The sequence below is a fragment of the Phascolarctos cinereus genome, unplaced genomic scaffold, assembly GCF_003287225.1.
Source record: "Phascolarctos cinereus isolate Bilbo 61053 unplaced genomic scaffold, phaCin_HiC Scaffold_1;HRSCAF=81, whole genome shotgun sequence".
NCBI classification, from domain to species: domain Eukaryota; kingdom Metazoa; phylum Chordata; class Mammalia; order Diprotodontia; family Phascolarctidae; genus Phascolarctos; species Phascolarctos cinereus.
Genome location: NW_027555514.1, coordinates 221393334 through 221411122, shown reverse-complemented (window position 1 = coordinate 221411122; position 17789 = coordinate 221393334). Strand labels below are relative to the sequence as shown.

Here is a 17789-nt window from a genome sequence, read left to right as displayed (position 1 = left end):
ACAGGAACTCTGGGAAGAGAGCAGTTCAGATATTGCTCCCACCCCATATCCCTGCAACCACAATATTCCCAAGAGGAAAAGGAGGGGACAACAATTAGTCCACCCCAAAATTCAGAGACAAAGGAAGAGAGTACAGTTCAAAAGTCCTCCATTAATGCTACATAGCTGGGGTGGGGAAGTGGGGGGATAGTTTGGACGCTAAATTCAATATGTTGGGGGTAGATGATGAATGTATAGGTAATATGGCATGTATTTGTTTTTATTGACTCTGACTCACCAGTTTGGGTAGTGGTTATTTTATTGAATTTTAAGACTGTAAGGAAGGTACTGTCCCTCAGACCATCTGATTCGGATTCTAATTTCTCCCTGATTGTATTTTGCTTTGGGGAAATGGGGGGGGAACAGTTGTAGGGTACAAGAAGAGCTTTGAAGATAACCCTCAGTCTTCTCTAAATCTGGACACTCCCTTCTTTCTTGGCCCAGATAAACCCTTTTGGTCTTCCTGAACTCAAAGCCTAAATTCATAATCCAACTTCTGCTCCACCCCATGACAGCCTCTGAAATTCCAAATCTCAAGAACCTGTAAGACCCCAACCACTCACCCTCTGGCCCCCCAAGTCCCTGGCCCAAAAACCCCAGGGGTCGGGTGGAGTTAGGGCGGCCTCTCTTGGCTTCAATTCCTCCTATTGTTTCCCTTACTGCTTATCGGGTGCTGTGTCCTGTCCACCCTCCTTAAGACCCCTCCTCCCATTGTCAGCAGAAGGGGGGCATAAGGTCCAGGCCCAAAGGGAGGCTCTGGCCCTTTGCCCACTCTAACCCCACAGCCCCTCCTACAAAGAATTCCATTGTCTGGTGAGGAAGCACAGCCCCATGTGATGGAGCCCCCAGGGGACAGATGGACACAGTAGACACGCAGATGAATACAGACCCAGGACCAGGGCAGCTGGACACAGTTGCAAGTCTCTTTCTTTCTGTCCCTAGTCCTTGGGGTATAGGATATGAAGGAGTGGAGGCTCCTTCTGAACTTCTCAGAACTTCCCTTGGGTCCCAGGTCTGGAAGATGAAGCATCAGGAATTCCAGCACCAAAAGTAACATCACTGTCCAGGTTTCCTCTCCCCTAAACTGGGAGCTGAGTGATCACTTAATGAGGACTTCAGAGGAAGGGGAAGAGGGCTTTCCCCCCCAGGATTCTCCAGTGATGGTGGTGAAAAGCTCAGTCCAAAAAAGGTATATTTAGGATTTTGCCTCTTTAGCGTCTGAAATGGTGGGTTGTTGGGTTTTGTTTTGTTTTGTTTTTAAGTAGTTGGGAATGGGAGGGAAAGGAAAAGCTGAGATGTGGAAGATCACATAGGCTTGGAATTTCCAATGTAGCAGGTAAAGAGGAGAAGGTCAATGACATATATAACAAGACTTTAGGATTAAATCATTAGGATTCCTAATGATTATTTAGTTCCCAGGTCTGGGGTGAGAAGTTCACATGAGAGCCCATTGATTTCAAACCTTTTGCCCCTTCCCCATCTCCAGACCCACTCCAAATGATTCTAGTGACTTCACTCCTATACCTTTTCCTCACTCCCTCCATCCTCAAAGATAGAGCAAAACCTTTATTTTCAGGAAACACAAATCAAAATAAATCAACACATTCTATCCCCTGCCCCCTTACCCACCCACCCATACTTCTTCCTTTCTTGGGGCCTGAGTAATACATTATAGATGAAGGAAAGTGGAGGGAATCTGTATCCCCAGAGTAGAGAAACAATCTTTACATACTAGAAATCTTTCTTAAACTTGACACCATTCCCATCAGTTCCACCCACCCCCAGCCTAGCCCTTTCCATTCAGCTGACGACTGAGGGGAAGAATTGGTTCAAAGACAGTGCCCAGGAGAGGGGCCTCATCCATCACAAACCCAATGGCAAGCTACCCATCCCCAAAAGGTGAGAGGTCACCAGTCATAGCTCATCTTCATCCAGCTTGGCCAGCCGGGCCTGGCAGATAGGGTCTTCAGGTGCAGAAGAGTCCTGAGTAGGGTTAACAAGGTCCAGAAGAGAGACAAAAGTCAAAGGGTAAAAAATTCAGAAATTGACACTCAAAAATTTATCAGAAATCTCTGACCCTTATTCTCACCTCCTGGCTCTGAACTTCTCTGGCCCCACAGATTCCTCCTGTTAGAATCCTCCACTCAGCCCCATGAATGCCAATCCCTAACCCCTACCAACCAGATAATTGGGGAAGAGGGGCTTAACATTGAGTCAAATGCTTATTGACTTGACTTAACTTGGAGGGGAAAAGAGTAGAAAGGGACAAGCCAGTCAAGAAGAGGAGGATGCTGGAAGGGAATGGAAGGGTAAAGAGGGTATTTATATAGACAAAGAATGAAGGGAAGACTGCTTCTCATATAATAACAGATGGGGCTATATAGCACTTTATGGTTAAAAAATTCATACCCATTGTTTCTTTTGGTTCTTACAGGAACCCTTTGAGGTTGGCAAGGTCGCTCAGTCAGTCAGCTAGCATTTATTAAGCACCTACTATGTGCCAAGCAGTGCTAAGCAGTGGGGACACAAAGTCGAAACAGTTCCCACTCTCAAAGAGCTCACAGTATAAGTGTCATTATTATTATTACAATTTTACAAATGAAGAAACAAACTCAGAAAGCCAGGATTGTAGGTCCATTGTGTTTCTCACTATACTCTGCTGCGTCCCACATTATTTTCCTTCCCAACTCTCCATCTCCTAAGATCAACCTCTGAATTTTCCCCATATCCCATCATTGGGGATGACATTCCCTCCCCATACCTGTTTATTCTCAGGCAGGGGCCATCCAGCCACCCCCACTGGGGGCAGCAACAGAGAAGGGAGGGAGCCATTGATGGGTGTATGTGTGCTGACTGGGGCTCGGTCCCCAAGCTGGGATCGTCCAGGGCTTCCCCCCACAGACCCTCCTATCCTTCCCAAGCTGTTAGTCTGGCTCTCCCGTCGCTGGTATTCAATCGGTGACTGCAGTGCTGGGATAGGGAGAGGAACAAGGAAGATGGAATGGCAGTCATACTGGGCCCCTTCCCTGGAATCTCTGCTGTCTAAAACAAGAATTCACATTTATATAGTGCTTTAAGTTTTGCAAAGTCCCATTCTTCAATGACACTGGCTCCCCCAGGAGCTAACTGGAAAGTTCATGTGGGAGTCTAAGTTTTACAAAGCCAATTTTACTTTGTAATCTGCATCAGAGGGTCAGAAATTGGAAATGGACAGAAGTCAGAAGTCAGTCCTCAGGATCAGGAGTTAGAGGTCAGAGAATATCAGGGAATTTGGAGGTTAGAGAACCCAAAGTTGTTGTGGTGATCTCTTACCATTGAGGAAGTTCCTCTGACTTTCCAGGATCTGGGCTATATGCTGAGTCCAGGCCTCACTGATTGTTGGATCTGAAGCCTGTAGAATGTAGCGCTGGACACCACCCTCTGGCCCTCTTGAAGTCAAGGTGAATCGGCAGGGATCCCCCTGAGTGTTCTTCTCCAGGCCCAGACAGCTGACCTGAAACAGTGCATGTGGATAGGAGGAAAAGCAACTCAGATGCTTCTAGAGTTTCCCCAATCTCCCAGGTCCTGATTTCTAAAACTGACCCCACCTCTCCAAACTCTGGAGATCCTTTCTCAAGGTCCCTCCCGCTCTTTACCAGCACCACACCAAGTCATCCCAGAGTCCTTCCCACCTCTAGGGCTCCCCCCCTCACCTTGATGCTGTTCTTATAGACGTATCCAGGTTGTGTCCCACCCCTAACCCCTCCCCCTAGGGCCTCGCTGAAGATGATGATTTGCTCAAAGAGGAAGACGCGTCTCTCTCGACCTCGGGCAGGGAGCAGCCCCCCTGCTTCTGGTTCAGTAACCCAGAATGTGTCCTGAGCCAGGAGCTTCCCCTGGGTGGTCAGCTTGCCCTAAGGCCAGAAGGGAAAGAGTCATGATCATAATTAGAAGATTGACACTGGTCAGAAAAGGCTAAGAGGGAGAAAGGGAGTGGAACAGAAACTGCTGCCAGGATTGCCTAGGGAGAGCTGCATGCTCTCCTCCCCCCTCCCTCACATCCCTTTCTTGGGGTCCATTTTTGGGATCTAACTCTCTCCACAGGGATAACCAGATTGCAGAGGTCCCATACCAGAGAGCCCAACTACATGCAACGTTCTTCTAGGTTTCCACCTTCTTCTTGTACCTCAAAGCCTCGAAGCCGTCCCAGACTCATCATGTCATTGCAGCGTTTGGGCACAAAGCACATGACTTCTACTGCACGCTGAGACAGGAGGAATTAGAGAAATACACTTAGAAGTGGAGGGTGAGACAAATTCTCCCTTCCTACTCTTGCTTCCTTCTCTTAACTAATTTCCCTAAAATGTTCTCTCCCCACACTAACCCTTAAATGGGTCCCTACCTAAAGGGAATGGAATTGGTCCATTGAGGTTTGGAAAGGAGAGAAGAGTGGTTATGGTTAGAAGAGGGTGTGAGGTCTCCTTACCTCAAGCTCTTCAGTATTCTTCTTGGCTTTGCTATAATATTTGAGGAAATCCTGAGACATGTAGAAGAAACAGAAAAAGGTTCTGATGATGGGAACCTGATTTCCAGATTTCTCAGACACCCTGAGGGTAGGACAACCTGGATAGGATGTGAGGAGCTCTAAAAGGAAGGCCTGGAAGGTAAGGCTGGAGGGAGAGTAGGTAGGTCTATGTGGGCAAGAGGCTCTGACCTTGAGTAGCAGCTGGTACTGCATGATTCTCTGTACAGGTTTGATGAGAAGGTCATTAAGCTGAAGACGGTGACCAAGATGGTGACGGAGCTCCTGAGGAGGAACCCGGGAAAAGGGAGAGAAAACAGGCTTTAGCTGGGCTCCTATGTTGGACCCTGGCCCACCAGTAAGTCTGAACACTGACCTCAAAGTAGCTATCTCCAAATTCAGACATGACGTGTTCAGACTTGGGTTTGTTCTGGCAGTAAATAACATACATGTGTAGCCTCCTCTCCTGAAGAAGTTTGGGGAAATCATGGATGAGGACAGCCCTCCGACCCTAATATTCACAGAGGCTTAATCCATCCCCAAAGTGAGGCCCCGTAGGTACCCTGACCAGCTCACATGCTTAATGAAGAGCTGGGCCAGCCAATCAGGATCCTGAAGACATTTCTGTAGTTCTTGAAGGAAGTAACTGGAAGTGTGGCCAAGGAAAAAGAAAGGAAGGTCAGAACGGATCTGCTTGATCCTCCCAGTCCAAATTTTTTTTTAAGGCAATTGGGGTTAAATGACTTGCCCAAGGTTACACAGCTAGTCAGTGTCAAGTGTTTGGTCTGAGGCTGGATTTGAACTCAGGTCTTCCTGACTTCAGGGCCAGTGCTCTATCCCAATCCAAATTTTATGATCTCTTTGATCTGTTTAGTTTTCCCCCTCCTCCAAAATTGTTGTGCCCCATTTCATCACCCCCTCTTTGCCTTTCACCCTTCTATTCTCCTCCACTTCCCATACCCTTGATGCCAACATTCTTACTCTCTGTGCCATTCATAGATCTGCTGGATATTCCCGAATACAATCCTGTCCCGACCTCGAAGATTTTCAGGGATGCCCTGGGCTGTCATGGTTGCCATGTAGCCCTGGTAGGAAGGCAGAATGTGAGGTATGAGTAGGACAAGAAAATGCTATTGGAAGGGGTACCACTGGAGGGACCTGGGCATGAAGGAGTGGAAACGGGAGAAACCTAGTCGGGGGTAAGGACCCATGCAACTTTTGGAAACTAGAGTAGAAATTTCCAGCTTTAGACAGAAAGAATGGCAACTGTGCAGGGGTAGGAGGGTAGAAGTGGGGGATAAGGGTGGGGTAGAGGAATCTACCTCCACAATCTGCCCCAAGTCCTCCACGTACATTTTCTCTGTTTCCACCAGCTCACTCAGGACATACCTAGGAGGAGAGCACCCCTCCTCAGGGTCAATGGACTACCTTCATTCAGCAACCACTCATTTCTGGGACTTAGTGACCCCCTTCCCTGAAGACCCAAGGCAATGCCTGTGGGAGTTTCTCTAAATGCTTGAAGAGGATCCATTTGCTCGTCATTTGAAGCACAAAAATAGCACTTACATACTCCTGTCCAAAGCCCTCTTCCTTTTTTCTTCCTCACTTTCTGTAGTCTGAGTGGGAGTCTCCTCTGTGGGCTGGGAAGTTGTACTTTCCTGGATGAGTAGGGAAAGGAATGTCCCTCAGCCGCATGGCCAGGAAACCTTGATGATGCTTCAGCATCTATCTAACACCATTTTCTTGATACCTGGGTCCTGTCTCCAGGTCCCTCCAATAAAGTGGTCAGTAAGGTCAATTCTGGGAGTTCCTCCCCTGAGGCTAGAGTTGACTCTGGAATCCATCCCTGGGTATCAAAGGTCAGACATGGGTCAGCTACAACAAATATGTTTCCCTTCCTAACGGTGGGCCCCTAGCCCTTGCCCTCCACTCATTATTTGATATTGCCTCATATTTGATGTTCTAGCTGGTTCCTCTAGCTCACCTGACATGATCCTGCCTGGTCACTGTCTGTCTCGGTTTCCACACTGAGGCAGTGTCTAGAGTGGTCCAACCACCGCCTCAAGCCACTGACAGGCCCTGGGGGTCCAGGAGAGCAAGGACCAGAGCTGAGTCCAGAGCTAGGGACAGAAGTGGGGGCCAGGACAGAGGCAACAGAAGCAGAGACACTGCCTTCACTGCCAGCAATGGAATAGGACTCTGGGAGAGTGGAGGTGGAGACAATACATAGAAAGCTTAGTTAGGACTTCTAGGAGAAATCACAGAACATCTTTCCTACTATAGTCAATTCTTTTCCCTAGTGCCCCAAGACCTATTGTCTCCATTTGAGTTGACTGGATAAAAAATCTTATTGTTCTTCACAAGAGGGAAAAGGGGGAGCTAACTATAGTGACTTCCCCTCCCCCACCTCAAGAAACTTCCAGGAGAGACTCCAAGCACTTTGTTCCCCACTCCTGAATCCCCATGAATATGTGGGGTGCCTTCACATTTTCAGTTTGGCACGGTTCATGGGTGTAGGGGGCAAACCATAGACTGGAACTAAGATCTGGGGGTGGCCATCTGCCCTCCCTTCCACGATGGGTACAGACCATTCCCTGGGAAACAGGGGTGGGAAACAGAGCTAGGAGCCATCTGCCATCCCTGGAACAGCTCCCCCCTTGCTTCAAACACTATAAAAAGAAATAATTTCTGTACCTCTTGTCCCCCCCCACTCCCCGAAAAGCATTTACTACAACAGAGAGAGGAGGGCAATTAAAGGAAGCTTAATATGGTAGGAGATCTGTAGCTAGTGAATCAGGTTATAGGATTAGATATAAAACTCTAGATTTCTTCATTGCCTCCCTTTCCTCTACCCAGACCTGAGTCACATTCGGGACAGCAAGGCTTTGAGTTTGATTGAATGCTTTTGGGGGGGGGGCATAGTGAGAAGATGGGAATGGTACAGGGCCCTGGAAGAAATCTAAACAGGGTGTTTCATCTCCACCGCGTAAAAACATCTCCACACATAAAAACAGACACCGACCCTCCTTGCCCCTTGCCCCTTCCCCCAGTTTCTTGAATTTGGAATCAAAATATTTAGAGCTTGAGATCGTCTTCCAACTCCACTTTTCTGGGAGATGTACTGACAGCCTCCAGTTAGGGGGTTAGGGGAGAAAAGGACCCTGGCTCCCAAGTTCCCTTCCCACAAACATAAATTAACTTTCCCCCTTTTCAAGACTCCCACCCCCCCAATGCTGAGTCCCACACTCACCGCGACCCCCCCGGGAGAAACAGCAGCCGCATTTTGCCAACACTTTGCGGATCACGTGGGGACAGGCACAACGACCCCCCCCGGTGATCCTCCCGCATGGCTCCGGGGCCCCCCCAGACCCCCCACCCGGGCCGGCCATGCAGAGGGAATCACGGGGGGCGGAGCGGGAAAGGCTCCAGGCGCACACCCCCCTCCCTCCCACCCAGGTCTGGGCTGGGAGAGGGGGGAGGGAAAGGATGGCGGCGGGGATGTCTAGGGGTGGATAGAAGTCTTATCTGAAGGAGGGACAAGGGGTCTAGGCAAGGGGCAGCACAGGGCTGGAACGCTGAGCCGGGTGAAGAGGGGCTCCGGAGCCCTATCCGTCCCAGGGTCCGTGCTTCCAATTGTCCAGTCCGGGTGGGGCCTGGGCCGGAATGAGGCTGCAGCTCCAGCTCTGTCTCTGGGGTCTCTTGGGGATGGGGGTAGGGTAGGGGAGTAGGATGGGTGCGTGGAAGATGGGGTTGGGAAAAGTCCCTGGGCTGGGGCTGGGGCGAGGATATGCGGGGGTGGCAGCGTTGGGGAGATACTGGCGCTGCGCTGGGTCTGGGCCGAGAGGCGAGCTGAATTGCAGGCCGAGCCTCTATGCAGCCAAGGGGAGGAGTCTATCTGGCCCTAGCTCCACCCTCTCCCGCTCCATCCCCACCTCCAGTTAGTCCCCAATTCCTCTCTCCCCCACTGGCTCCCCAAGTTGGAACTCTATGTCCCCAGTTTGTCCATCCCTCCCTCCACTGCCTCTCCTGATCTTCTCCCTCGTCCTCCCTCCTCCGTCCTTCTCTATCTTTAGAGGGCCGAGGTGGGGGGGGGGACTTTGGTAACTGGGCTAGTGCCCGCTACTCCCCCCTAGACCTCAGTGGCGAAGAGCAGGAGTCCCGTAGATAGATAAAGCTTCAAATTGTGTGTGGACGTGATGCGGAGGGAGGGGTGGGATGGGGGAGTGGAGGTAAAGATGGGGATGGAAAGAGGTGTCATCCTCTACCCAGACCCTTATCCCGGGAGGCTCAGTAGTAGACGGGTTCTCTCGAGTGGGCTGTGTGCGTGCCCGCCCCTCTCTCTCTAATTCTCTCCCTCCCTTCCCTTCAGTACCCAGGACTCTAGCAGCAACTAATCACCAATTAAGGAGAAGTTCTAGAGCCCTGGGCTGGCTGGGGACCAGGGGTGGGGCGTAGGGGCGGCTACTCAGCCTGGCGAGGGGGTACAGAGGCTGGATAGGACAGAGGTTGGACAAGAAAAAGGAAAATGTGGGATAGTCAGTGCAATTAAATGAATCTCAAGCAAATAAGAAGGAAAACACTATGTAAACAAGCAAGGAATATTGTTTGAATTCACCACTTAGCAAGGGGTGCCTCCCTACACTGCCTTACCCCCACCTAAACCCAGCTGCTTACCAAGCTCCCGAGTCGGTGCAGAGGTCGCAGTTTCTACCTCCCCTCTCTTATCCCACTTCGTACTTTTAGGCTCAGTTTCCCTTTCCCCCAGCCTCAGAAGACTCCTGCTGGGGCGCTGTAAGGACAAAGGGTCAGTGAGGAGACCCAGCTCGTCTACATCTAGGCCTGACGATCCCTTTCCTTGATTGTGACGTGTCCCCATGGAGAGATCAATATGCGCCGCTAGGCTAGAGTGGGAACAGATGCCACCCCAAGACGTTGCTTTGGACCTTATTACTATTGCAAAGCTTCACAAGTTCCTGCGACTATCAGCTGGGTTGCTGTTTGATAGGAGGAGAGGCAGTGTGCAGCCTTAGGTCCCTTTACCCCTAACCCAGCCCACCGTGGCCCCTCTTCCTTACCCCCTCAGGCTCGGGGAGGGCGCATGCGCGCAGCATGCCCCCCATCGCCCCCAGCATCCGGTCAGTGCGGCCCGAGGTGGGGCGGTCTGGGGGCTTCATGCTGGACTTAGACCCCGTTCGTTGCTCGGGGCCGAGGGGACACTAAGCCTAGGAGGCCTGAGGCGCTGTGTCCGTGAAGTTGCTGCTGCTTGAATCCTCCCCAGTCCTTGAGCTCCGCCCCACTCCCACCCCAACTCAAACCCCAGCAGGACTGGTAGAATTTCCTCTTTCCCCATAATCCCACCCCCACCCAATACAACTCGTAAAGTAAAAATGCAGGCCAAAGTGCTCCAATGTGTTAGGATCAATAAATCAACCTTATTCCCCCAATTCTCCAAAAGTCTAGAGGGCTGGGTAAAGGATCCAGGGCTTCCTGACTTCCTCCATCCCCCAGACAACACCCCTGTTCAGGGACCCTCCTCTCCACTGCCCATCCACAGTTGTGTTGCATATTTTATTTTTATTAAATCAAAAGCTAGTCTGGTGGCAGTTCCAAACTGGGTAAAGGTAGAGGAATGGGGGAGAAAGACAGACAGAAAGACAGAGACACAAAAAGGTGACAAGATGAGTGTGTAAGGGCTTGATGAATACACAGAGCAGGCTCCATCTGGCATGGGGGTGTTGTACCAGCCCCCACTCCCTCCCCTCTGATACACACACCCAGAGTTCATTGCCAAGTACAGTTTTATGTGTGTGTGGTTGGGGTTGGGAGGTAGAGACACTCCTCCAGTCATTTTCGGGGGAGGCCTCCTAAGGAGCACATTTCAGAAAGATCCAAAGTGGATGGGATGGGGTATGGGTGGGTACATGGGGCAGTGGGGTTCAGGGTATGTACATGGGAGGGGAAGAGGGAAGAGAGAGGGAGCAGCATGGATAGAACCCTTTTAGGTTAACCCCAAACAGATGGTGAGATCTGGGTTGGGGGGGTAGGGGTCACATCACACTGAAGTACATGGTGGAAGTGGGGGACAGAAGAGTCAGGAGGCTGTACCCTCCTATCCAAGGCTCCCTCCAAAACAGAAAAACCTCCTACGAACTGGAGATAAGATGGAGAAGAGTGACTACAGACATCAGTTGACAGGTTGGAGGAGGTAATGAATCCTCCACAGGGGAATGTGTGGGGGGAGGGGGCAAAGGAAGGGAATATCCTTTAATCATCTGTTATGCCCTTGGCTCTCAGTTCCTCTTGCACCCTGGTCAGGTAGGTGGGATCCGGGTACCCAAACCTAGAAACAAATAGAGACAGAGGAAGAATGTTAAATGTGTTGTTCCTTTGGCCCCCATGCCCACCCCATCCTGTTTACCCTCTAGAAATACCAGGCCATGCCTCCTCCCCCTCCCTCTGACCAGATTATCTCATATCCCAGGGAAGGATAGGTCCAATTCTTCTTAGTTTTATGGACCAAGGTGAGTACCCCAGGAGTAGGCTATGTGTTTGTATGTGTGTGTGTGGAAAAGGCATGGAGAAGTTTAAAAAAAGGAAGAATTGTACAATAGGGGGTGGGAAATGAGGAATGGGGTGGGGGGAGAAGAGGAGATCTGGGATTAGGGAAGGGAAACATGTTGTAAAGCCAAAGGAGGTCTAAGTTGAATACAGCTGGGGAGAGGGCCAAGGGGCAGGTATGGGAGAGCTACATATTTGGGAAGGTTCTCAGGGCAAGGGTTGAGGGCCACACAATGGCAGTGAGGGTTAGGAGAGAGGAGGATTGGAGGGGTGTCGCACAGCTGGGGTCCCCCAGTGCAGCTGGTCTTGTGGTGGATGTCGTTCCAAGTGATGACATTTGGTCTCCCCGTGGTCATGGATGTGCCAATGGTGAAGGTGAGACGCTGGTCAAAAGCCTTTCGGAACAGAGTCAGCACCTTGTTGCCCTCGGGGCAGTCTGGGAGGTAGGCCACCCGTGTGGTGCCAGGATACCGAACGCCAGGGTTTGGGTGCTCGGCCTGGGAGGACGGGGGAGTGGGGGGGCAGTCAGTGGATGGCAACCCTAGAGGCCCATGCTGATGACTAACAGTCATACTGGTTATCCCTCTGTTGGTGTGCTCCCAGTTCACACATAGGGGAATGTGCTAAAAGATTCTTAGGGAAAGAGATACCTGGTCACCCATCAGAGGGCTGGTCCAACCAACAATTCTTATATTTGAAAAGCTTTTCCTACTATCTAACTCTAACCACCCATACTTCAATTGGACACAATTTTCCTTTTGATTGGTTCTTAGTTGGATTAAAGAGGAGTCAGTCCTCCAGAGAGGTGAGGACTAGACATAAGTCAGCTCTCGGCTTTCTCTTTCTAATGTTTCCAACCTTCTACCAAGGACTTTATTACTTATCTCTTTCAGCATTCCTCTAACTCTTATCCAAACTATTCACATTCTTATGAAAACCAAAACTGGATGCTTCCTTGGGCAGTACTCTCTAACAATGAGGCTCCCAGAATGGCTTCTTGGCCGTCACCCTTCACTCCTGTTCCTACCTTATATTGTCCCACTGGCTTTCCTCTTTCAACTAGGTATGACAAAATAATTATCCCTCTTCACTTGTGGCCCTCTAAGATTTGGGGATCCCTTTCTAAGGAGCCTTCACCTGACCAACTGTCCTCCACCCCTTACCAACAATTCACCTCTGTAGCAATTTCCACACTAGTGAACACTTCCAGATTCATCACATTAACATTAGCTAGTCCCTTTCTTTGTTCTCAATGGACTTTTATGTATGTTGAGGGTAAGGGAGAAGAGGAGGAGCTGGCTTTGTAGGACATTCCTCTCCCCACCCCCCCCACCCCCCATAATGATCAGAAAGTCATACTGTATGAAAATAGCAGAGCCAAACATTCAGTATCTTAAATCATTGGTCGTTCTTTTCCCTAGTCTTACGATAGAAGGGGTGAGTCAAATCAGTAGGAGAGCTTGGGAGAAGCCAAAAGAGGAGAAAGGAGTATGATCTTCTTACCCCTTGGACGCCAGGTGGGAAGACATACTGGATGACAATGGTTCCATATTTCTCATAGCTAGGCAGCAGGAGGCTGGCATCCTTGGAGACCAACATTCGCCCATTCTGGGGCTGATTGCCCACCAGCTGCCCATAGAAACGACCACACATGGGGCAGGCCTTCTTCACCTGCAGTGCCCGGGTAATGCAGCCTTCACAGAACGAGTGTCGGCACTTTTCCAGTGTCTTGGCATTCTGGATCTCCCCCAAGCAAATGGGACAAGTGCTCTCCTGCTCTTCCGCCTCCTCTCGTAGGCGGGGCGGAGGAGGTGGGGGCAAAGGGGGTGGAGGTGGTAAGGGGGCTCTGGCCCCTGGGGGCAGCAGTGGAGCAGCCCGGAGAGGAGGGGGCCCTGGGCGGTGCAGCTCTGGATGCTCACCCCCACCCCCCAATGACAGGCAGCCCATCAACTCCCCCTGCCTTTGTGCCTTCTTCAGCTCCTTCTCTGCCTCTTTGAGCAGCCCCTTCAGAGCCTTTCTAGCAAGGTAGAGGCTATTGGGAGGGACTGGGTGAGGGCCCTGGGGAGCGAGCTGGAGAACATAGATGTCGGATGTCTCTCCATCGATGAGGATGGATATTCGGTGTTCATCCCGAAGCCGTGCCAGCCGCCCTGGTGTTTCCTTGCTCAGGAAGTCCCATACTGGCTTTGAGACTGTCACCTTGTTCTTGCAGCTGCCCCCACAGGCCGCCATCCTGGACAGGACGAACGACACTGCCCCAGGATGAAGGGGCTTCAGGATAGGGTCTATTTGCCAAATACCAGTGCCTCCATTCTCAATCCCCAACCACCCACCTGAGATCAGCATCAGTTCCATTCCAAAGCCCAACCCAACCCCACCTCTCACCAAAGAATCTCATTTTAATCTCCAAAGTCCAGCATCCCTTCCACTCTACTGTATTCTATCTAAAGTTGTCCCAATAAAGTCTAGGTTAATTCCCCAAGATGAAAGATTATATTGTGATGTAGGAGAAGTTGCTTCAAGGTACATTGGCCTTTTTGCTTTCTTTCAATCCCAATCCAAGGCATAATATCTCTTCCTGGTTCCCCCTCCCTCCCACAACTCTCACCAGGGCTATAGGGTCCTCTTTCAGAGTGGGAGATCCAATTGATTTATTACCATTTAAACCAAACACCTGAATCTGGGACCCACTGAACCTTCCCCATAGTTACATTGATTACCTCCTTCCCTGTCCAGAGTGAAGTCGTGTGCTCTGGCAGGAAGGCTTCAAGCCTGGCACATCCAGAATTGGCTTTCCTTTTCTCCCTCTATGTCCCTACTCATGGGCTAGAAATATCTGACCTAGTGGTGATGGTGGTGAATCTCTGTCCAGAGTTGGAGAAAATGAGGGAACCTTCCTGGATACATCCTAACTCAGAGGCCCTATGCATCTGAGCAGCCCTGGGAGTGGAAGAATTGGGATTTCTAGAGTCAAAGTTACTGAAAGCACTGAAAACAAGATCCCTGGGGGTAGGAACAGTGAGGGATGGCTAAGCAGCATGTTACTTGGAGGACTGGTACCTGGAGAGCCCATGGACGATGGTGGCAGGAGGAATCCTGGAAGTTCCACACTCAGCTGGACTTTGACCCCAACACTGGGTGAGAGCAATAGGATTATAATAGAAATTGTTGCCTTACTTATCCCTCAGCTTCCCCCTGCTCCTTGCCACCAGCCAACTGTACCTGACATCTCCCTTCCTCTTCCCCCACCCTTGGTATTCCATCCCCTTTCCAAAAGAAGCTTTGTGGAGATTGGAACTTCAATACTCCAGCTTCAAAACTCTTTTCATCATATTCAGAATGCATGACATCTTGGGGTGGGGGGACGGGGGAGATGGGGTGAAAATTTGGAACTCAAAAACTTGTGGAAGGGAATGTTGAAAACTAAAAATAAATAAATTTATATTAAAAAAAAACTACAAAACTCTTTTCATCCCTAACACTACGCCCTTCAGGGGCCTTTTCCTCAGTCTACAGTGAAAAGGTGAGAAGAGAGAAGAGGAAGGGATAACTGATTAGAATTGGAAAAGCCTCAAAAAATTGATCTGAGCCAATTGTCTCAGGCATTATCCTGCCCCTTGCCCTCAAGATCATAAAGGCAGGAATTTCCTCTATGCTCTCAGACTTTCACTCTCCCCACTATTGCCCATGATTCCCTCATGGCCTGTAAATCCTCCCTAAGGTCTAACCTTAATCACTCCTGCTTGCTGACTGTTGAAGATGTGGACAAAGTGGCAGCAGACTCTATAACAAAAAAATATCCATAGTTCACTCCTACTAGTTTAAAACCAGGTATCTCATCTCTCCACCAGTATACACTGTCATACATGGGTCTAGTTCCTAGAAACTGGGACATCCCCTCAGTCCTCACATATTTACTTCCTCAGGTCTCCATCTCTCATCCAGCTAGGAAGAGAACCATTGGACTGAGCTCAGTGGCTAGGTCACTGACCCTCTCAGTTGGGAGGGAAAGGCTGCCCTTGCCTGTGTCTCCTTCCTATTCCCCCTCTCCCATCCCCCTCCCAACCTGGAGGCTGTCTACCCCCTAGGGGCTCTTAGCCCAAACCCTGGAGCAGGGCGGCTACAAGCAGGACCCCTTTGACAATGGAGGGCAACAGCGGACCCTTGTTTGGCTAAGGAAGCCGGCGGGGGTAGGGGTAGGGGTGGGCAAGGGCCCGGCGGTCCGTGACCTACACCAGGCCAGTCCCACCCCCCCAGACTGGGGCGGGGCCAGTGAAGGTGTCTGGAGTGGGCCCGGATCCCCGAGTCTCCATCTACCATTTCCCGTACCCCTCACCCCCCGCCAGGCCGGACCCCGGACTCCCCGGCGCACACACAGATACACACAGACTCTCACGCACACAAACACACAAACACACGCCCGGGGGGCCCCCCTCCCCGACCCCGCGGCTGGCAGGCCCCGTGGAGGCCCCGCAGCACCCTCTACAACATCCTTCCCCCGCAACCCCGCAACACAAGGGAAGACGCCCGGCTGCGAGGCGGGCGCAGAGGGTGGGCAAGGGCGAGGGTCCCCGGGCTCCAAGGAGTCGGGTCCGAGGGGCTCGAGCCAGCGCCCGGGGGGCGCCGGGGGGGAGGGGGGGACGCCGGGCTCACCTACCTCCCGTCAGCGCCGCCATCGCCGGTCACATGACTGAGGCTGTTGCTGGGATGACGGTCCGGACCTTAGCAACGGGGTGGGGGGGGGAGAGGAGGGAGAGGGATAAAGAAGAGGAGAGGGGGGCTGGGGAGGGGGGACCTCAAAGAAGGGAGGCGGGGCCGAGAACAGCGACCCCCTCCCCCAAATCGGAGGCGACAGTCACCGCCTCTCGGGCTCCACCTCCAATCCCAAAGCGTCCTTCCTGCACCTCCCCAGCCCTCCCTCCGCGGGGATGCTCCTGGGGGCGGGGGAGGGAGGCAGAGCTGCTGGGGAGGGAGCGAGGGCAGGGCTGGGGCGGGGGGAAGCTAAGTCGGGAAGGTGCAGCGAGCGAGAGAGAGCGGAAGAAGCCTCCCCACCCCGTTCACCTGTCCCTCTCCCTATCACCTTCGTCACCTTACCCCGCCCTCTACCGTCCTCCCCTTTTTCTTTCCCAATCAGCTGCGCGGCTGCCCCTGGAGGTGGACGGAGACCGGGCAACCTCAGCCTTCTGGCCCCAGCGGACAGACTTTGAAACACGATGACCCGAGTTCAAATTCCACACAAGACATTTCCTGGCTGTGTGACCCAGGGCGAGTCACTTTGACTTCTCTACCTCGGTTCCTCATTGGCAAAATGAAGGGATCGGTAGTGGTCTCAAAGATGCCTCCAGCTCTCTATCCTATATTTATGAGATTGGGTGGAGGAAGAGCCTTTTTCTACCACTTACCCACTTTTAGAGCGTTGATTGCAGATGGAGCCACAGGCAGAAAAATGAGTTGAAGGAATAATGAGTGAATATTAAAAATATGCCACTATCTGTGTGACCTAGGACAAGTCATTTGACTTTTCTGAGGCTCAATTCTTTATGGGTAAAATGAATGGGTTGCACTAGATGGCCAGTCCCATTCAACTTTTGACTCTATGATCCTATGACGTTGGATGAGGGGAAAGACACTAACATTTACCCATTTTTAGCGTTCATAGCAAATGGGAACCCAGGCAGAAAGGTGGAATGGATTAAGAGAATAACACACCCCTCAGCCCCATTTCTCTAGCACTTGAAGGTTTTATAAAGAGCTTTGCTCATATCCATTATTCAAGGTAGATGGTAAATTATTCTTCTTTTACACCTAAAAACCTTAAGGATCAGAACTTTTCAATTTCAGTAACTTTTCTATTTTTTATTTTAGAAAACTTTTACTTTTTTTCCAAAAGATCTGAACTCTCCTACCTCTTTCCCTCTTCCCCCAACACTGAGAAAGCAAGGGGGGAAAAACTCTTAAAAAATGTATAATCAAGCAAAACAAATTCCCATATTGGATATGTTCAAAAACATTGTCTCAATTTGCACTGAGTCCATCACCTCTCTGCCAGATGGATAGGTGAATTTCTTCATGAGTCCTCCTCTGTAATCACGGTGGGTTATTGTTTTGATCAAAACTCTGCTGTCTTTCAAAGTCGATTGTCTTTAGGTTAAATTGTTCTCCTGGTTCTGCTCAGGGAAGAGACTTTTCCATGGCCACTCAGATAGTAGACAGCTACCTGAGAATTCAAGTCCAGGTCTCCAGATGCCGAGTCTTTTCCAATTACACCTGACTTAAAATAATCCTGTAATGCTCTCAAATTGAAGTCCCCACCAACAATAATCCCCATCCGCTACCAAAACCCAAAACCAGAGTCCAACTTTGACTTTACAAATTCTTTTGCCCCATATTTATTCTTTAACAGAAAGGGAAAATGAGGAAGAAGGAAAAAGAGGATTCAAAGTCCATTTACTGCTCAGCCCTTCCAGTATCTCTCCCAAGATACCCCGCCTAACCCAAATCTGTGCTGCATTCCAGATTAAAACCTTGTACCCTTTTGTTCACCCTAGGGCCTCATCTAGAAGCCATTTCCTTTTTTTTTTAACTTTTTTTTCCCCCAGCAGCCAAAGAGAAATTTAATAAGAAGGTTTTTGGAAATCCCAGGGGACTGCTGGGAGAGCACTGTCAATCCACTCTTCCCACCCCTGGGACT

General features: G+C 50.6%; 2 protein-coding genes across 6 annotated transcripts; both read right to left on the bottom strand.

Moving 5' to 3' along the window:
- Nucleotides 1-1412: 1412 nt before the first annotated feature.
- ARHGEF25 (Rho guanine nucleotide exchange factor 25) lies at nt 1413-9826 on the bottom strand. Of its 3 annotated transcripts, none has more exons than XM_020990121.2 (16): nt 9616-9826; nt 9215-9329; nt 6525-6739; nt 6291-6386; nt 6107-6198; nt 5863-5929; nt 5522-5625; nt 5117-5186; nt 4917-5006; nt 4733-4825; nt 4505-4555; nt 4205-4282; nt 3732-3932; nt 3352-3532; nt 2801-3081; nt 1413-2022 (listed from the first exon to the last, which is right to left on the bottom strand). In XM_020990121.2, exons 1-16 carry the CDS (start codon nt 9712-9714, stop codon nt 1954-1956), a joined length of 1902 nt encoding a protein of 633 aa, XP_020845780.1. In that variant the 5' UTR covers nt 9715-9826; the 3' UTR covers nt 1413-1953. The 3 variants fall into 3 exon arrangements, with proteins under 3 accessions (XP_020845780.1, XP_020845781.1, XP_020845783.1); XM_020990122.2 differs by having other exon boundaries at nt 2801-3009; nt 9616-9825; XM_020990124.2 differs by lacking the exons at nt 9215-9329; nt 9616-9826 and adding an exon at nt 7791-8024.
- A 268-nt stretch (nt 9827-10094) lies between these two features.
- Nucleotides 10095-16168, bottom strand: DTX3 (deltex E3 ubiquitin ligase 3). 3 transcript variants are annotated; one of them, XM_020990131.2, is made up of 6 exons: nt 15756-16167; nt 14827-14881; nt 14159-14232; nt 12602-13350; nt 11378-11595; nt 10095-10880 (listed from the first exon to the last, which is right to left on the bottom strand). In XM_020990131.2, the coding sequence occupies exons 3-6, from the start codon at nt 14169-14171 to the stop codon at nt 10805-10807; spliced, it is 1056 nt and encodes a 351-aa protein (XP_020845790.1). In that variant the 5' UTR covers nt 14172-14232; nt 14827-14881; nt 15756-16167; the 3' UTR covers nt 10095-10804. The 3 variants fall into 3 exon arrangements, with proteins under 3 accessions (XP_020845790.1, XP_020845786.1, XP_020845789.1); XM_020990127.2 differs by lacking the exon at nt 10095-10880 and having other exon boundaries at nt 10889-11595; nt 15756-16168; XM_020990130.2 differs by lacking the exon at nt 10095-10880 and having other exon boundaries at nt 10889-11595; nt 12602-13331; nt 15756-16168.
- Between the last annotated feature and the right edge of the window lie 1621 nt (nt 16169-17789).

What these genes read in the sequence shown, in the direction of transcription:
- ARHGEF25 (XM_020990121.2), bottom strand. Translation starts at nt 9,714, where the DNA reads ATGAAGCCCCCAGACCGCCCCACCTCGGGCCGCACTGACCGGATGCTG. An exon ending in ACCAGGCAGGATCATGTCAG is followed by an intron (nt 6,387 to 6,524) that starts GTGAGCTAGAGG and finishes TTTGATACCCAG; the next exon opens with GGATGGATTCCAGAGTCAAC. An exon ending in CCCAGCTCTTCATTAAGCAT is followed by an intron (nt 5,007 to 5,116) that starts GTGAGCTGGTCA and finishes AAACTTCTTCAG; the next exon opens with GAGAGGAGGCTACACATGTA.
- DTX3 (XM_020990127.2), bottom strand. An exon ending in TCCCACCTGGCGTCCAAGGG is followed by an intron (nt 11,596 to 12,601) that starts GTAAGAAGATCA and finishes CCGTCCTCCCAG; the next exon opens with GCCGAGCACCCAAACCCTGG.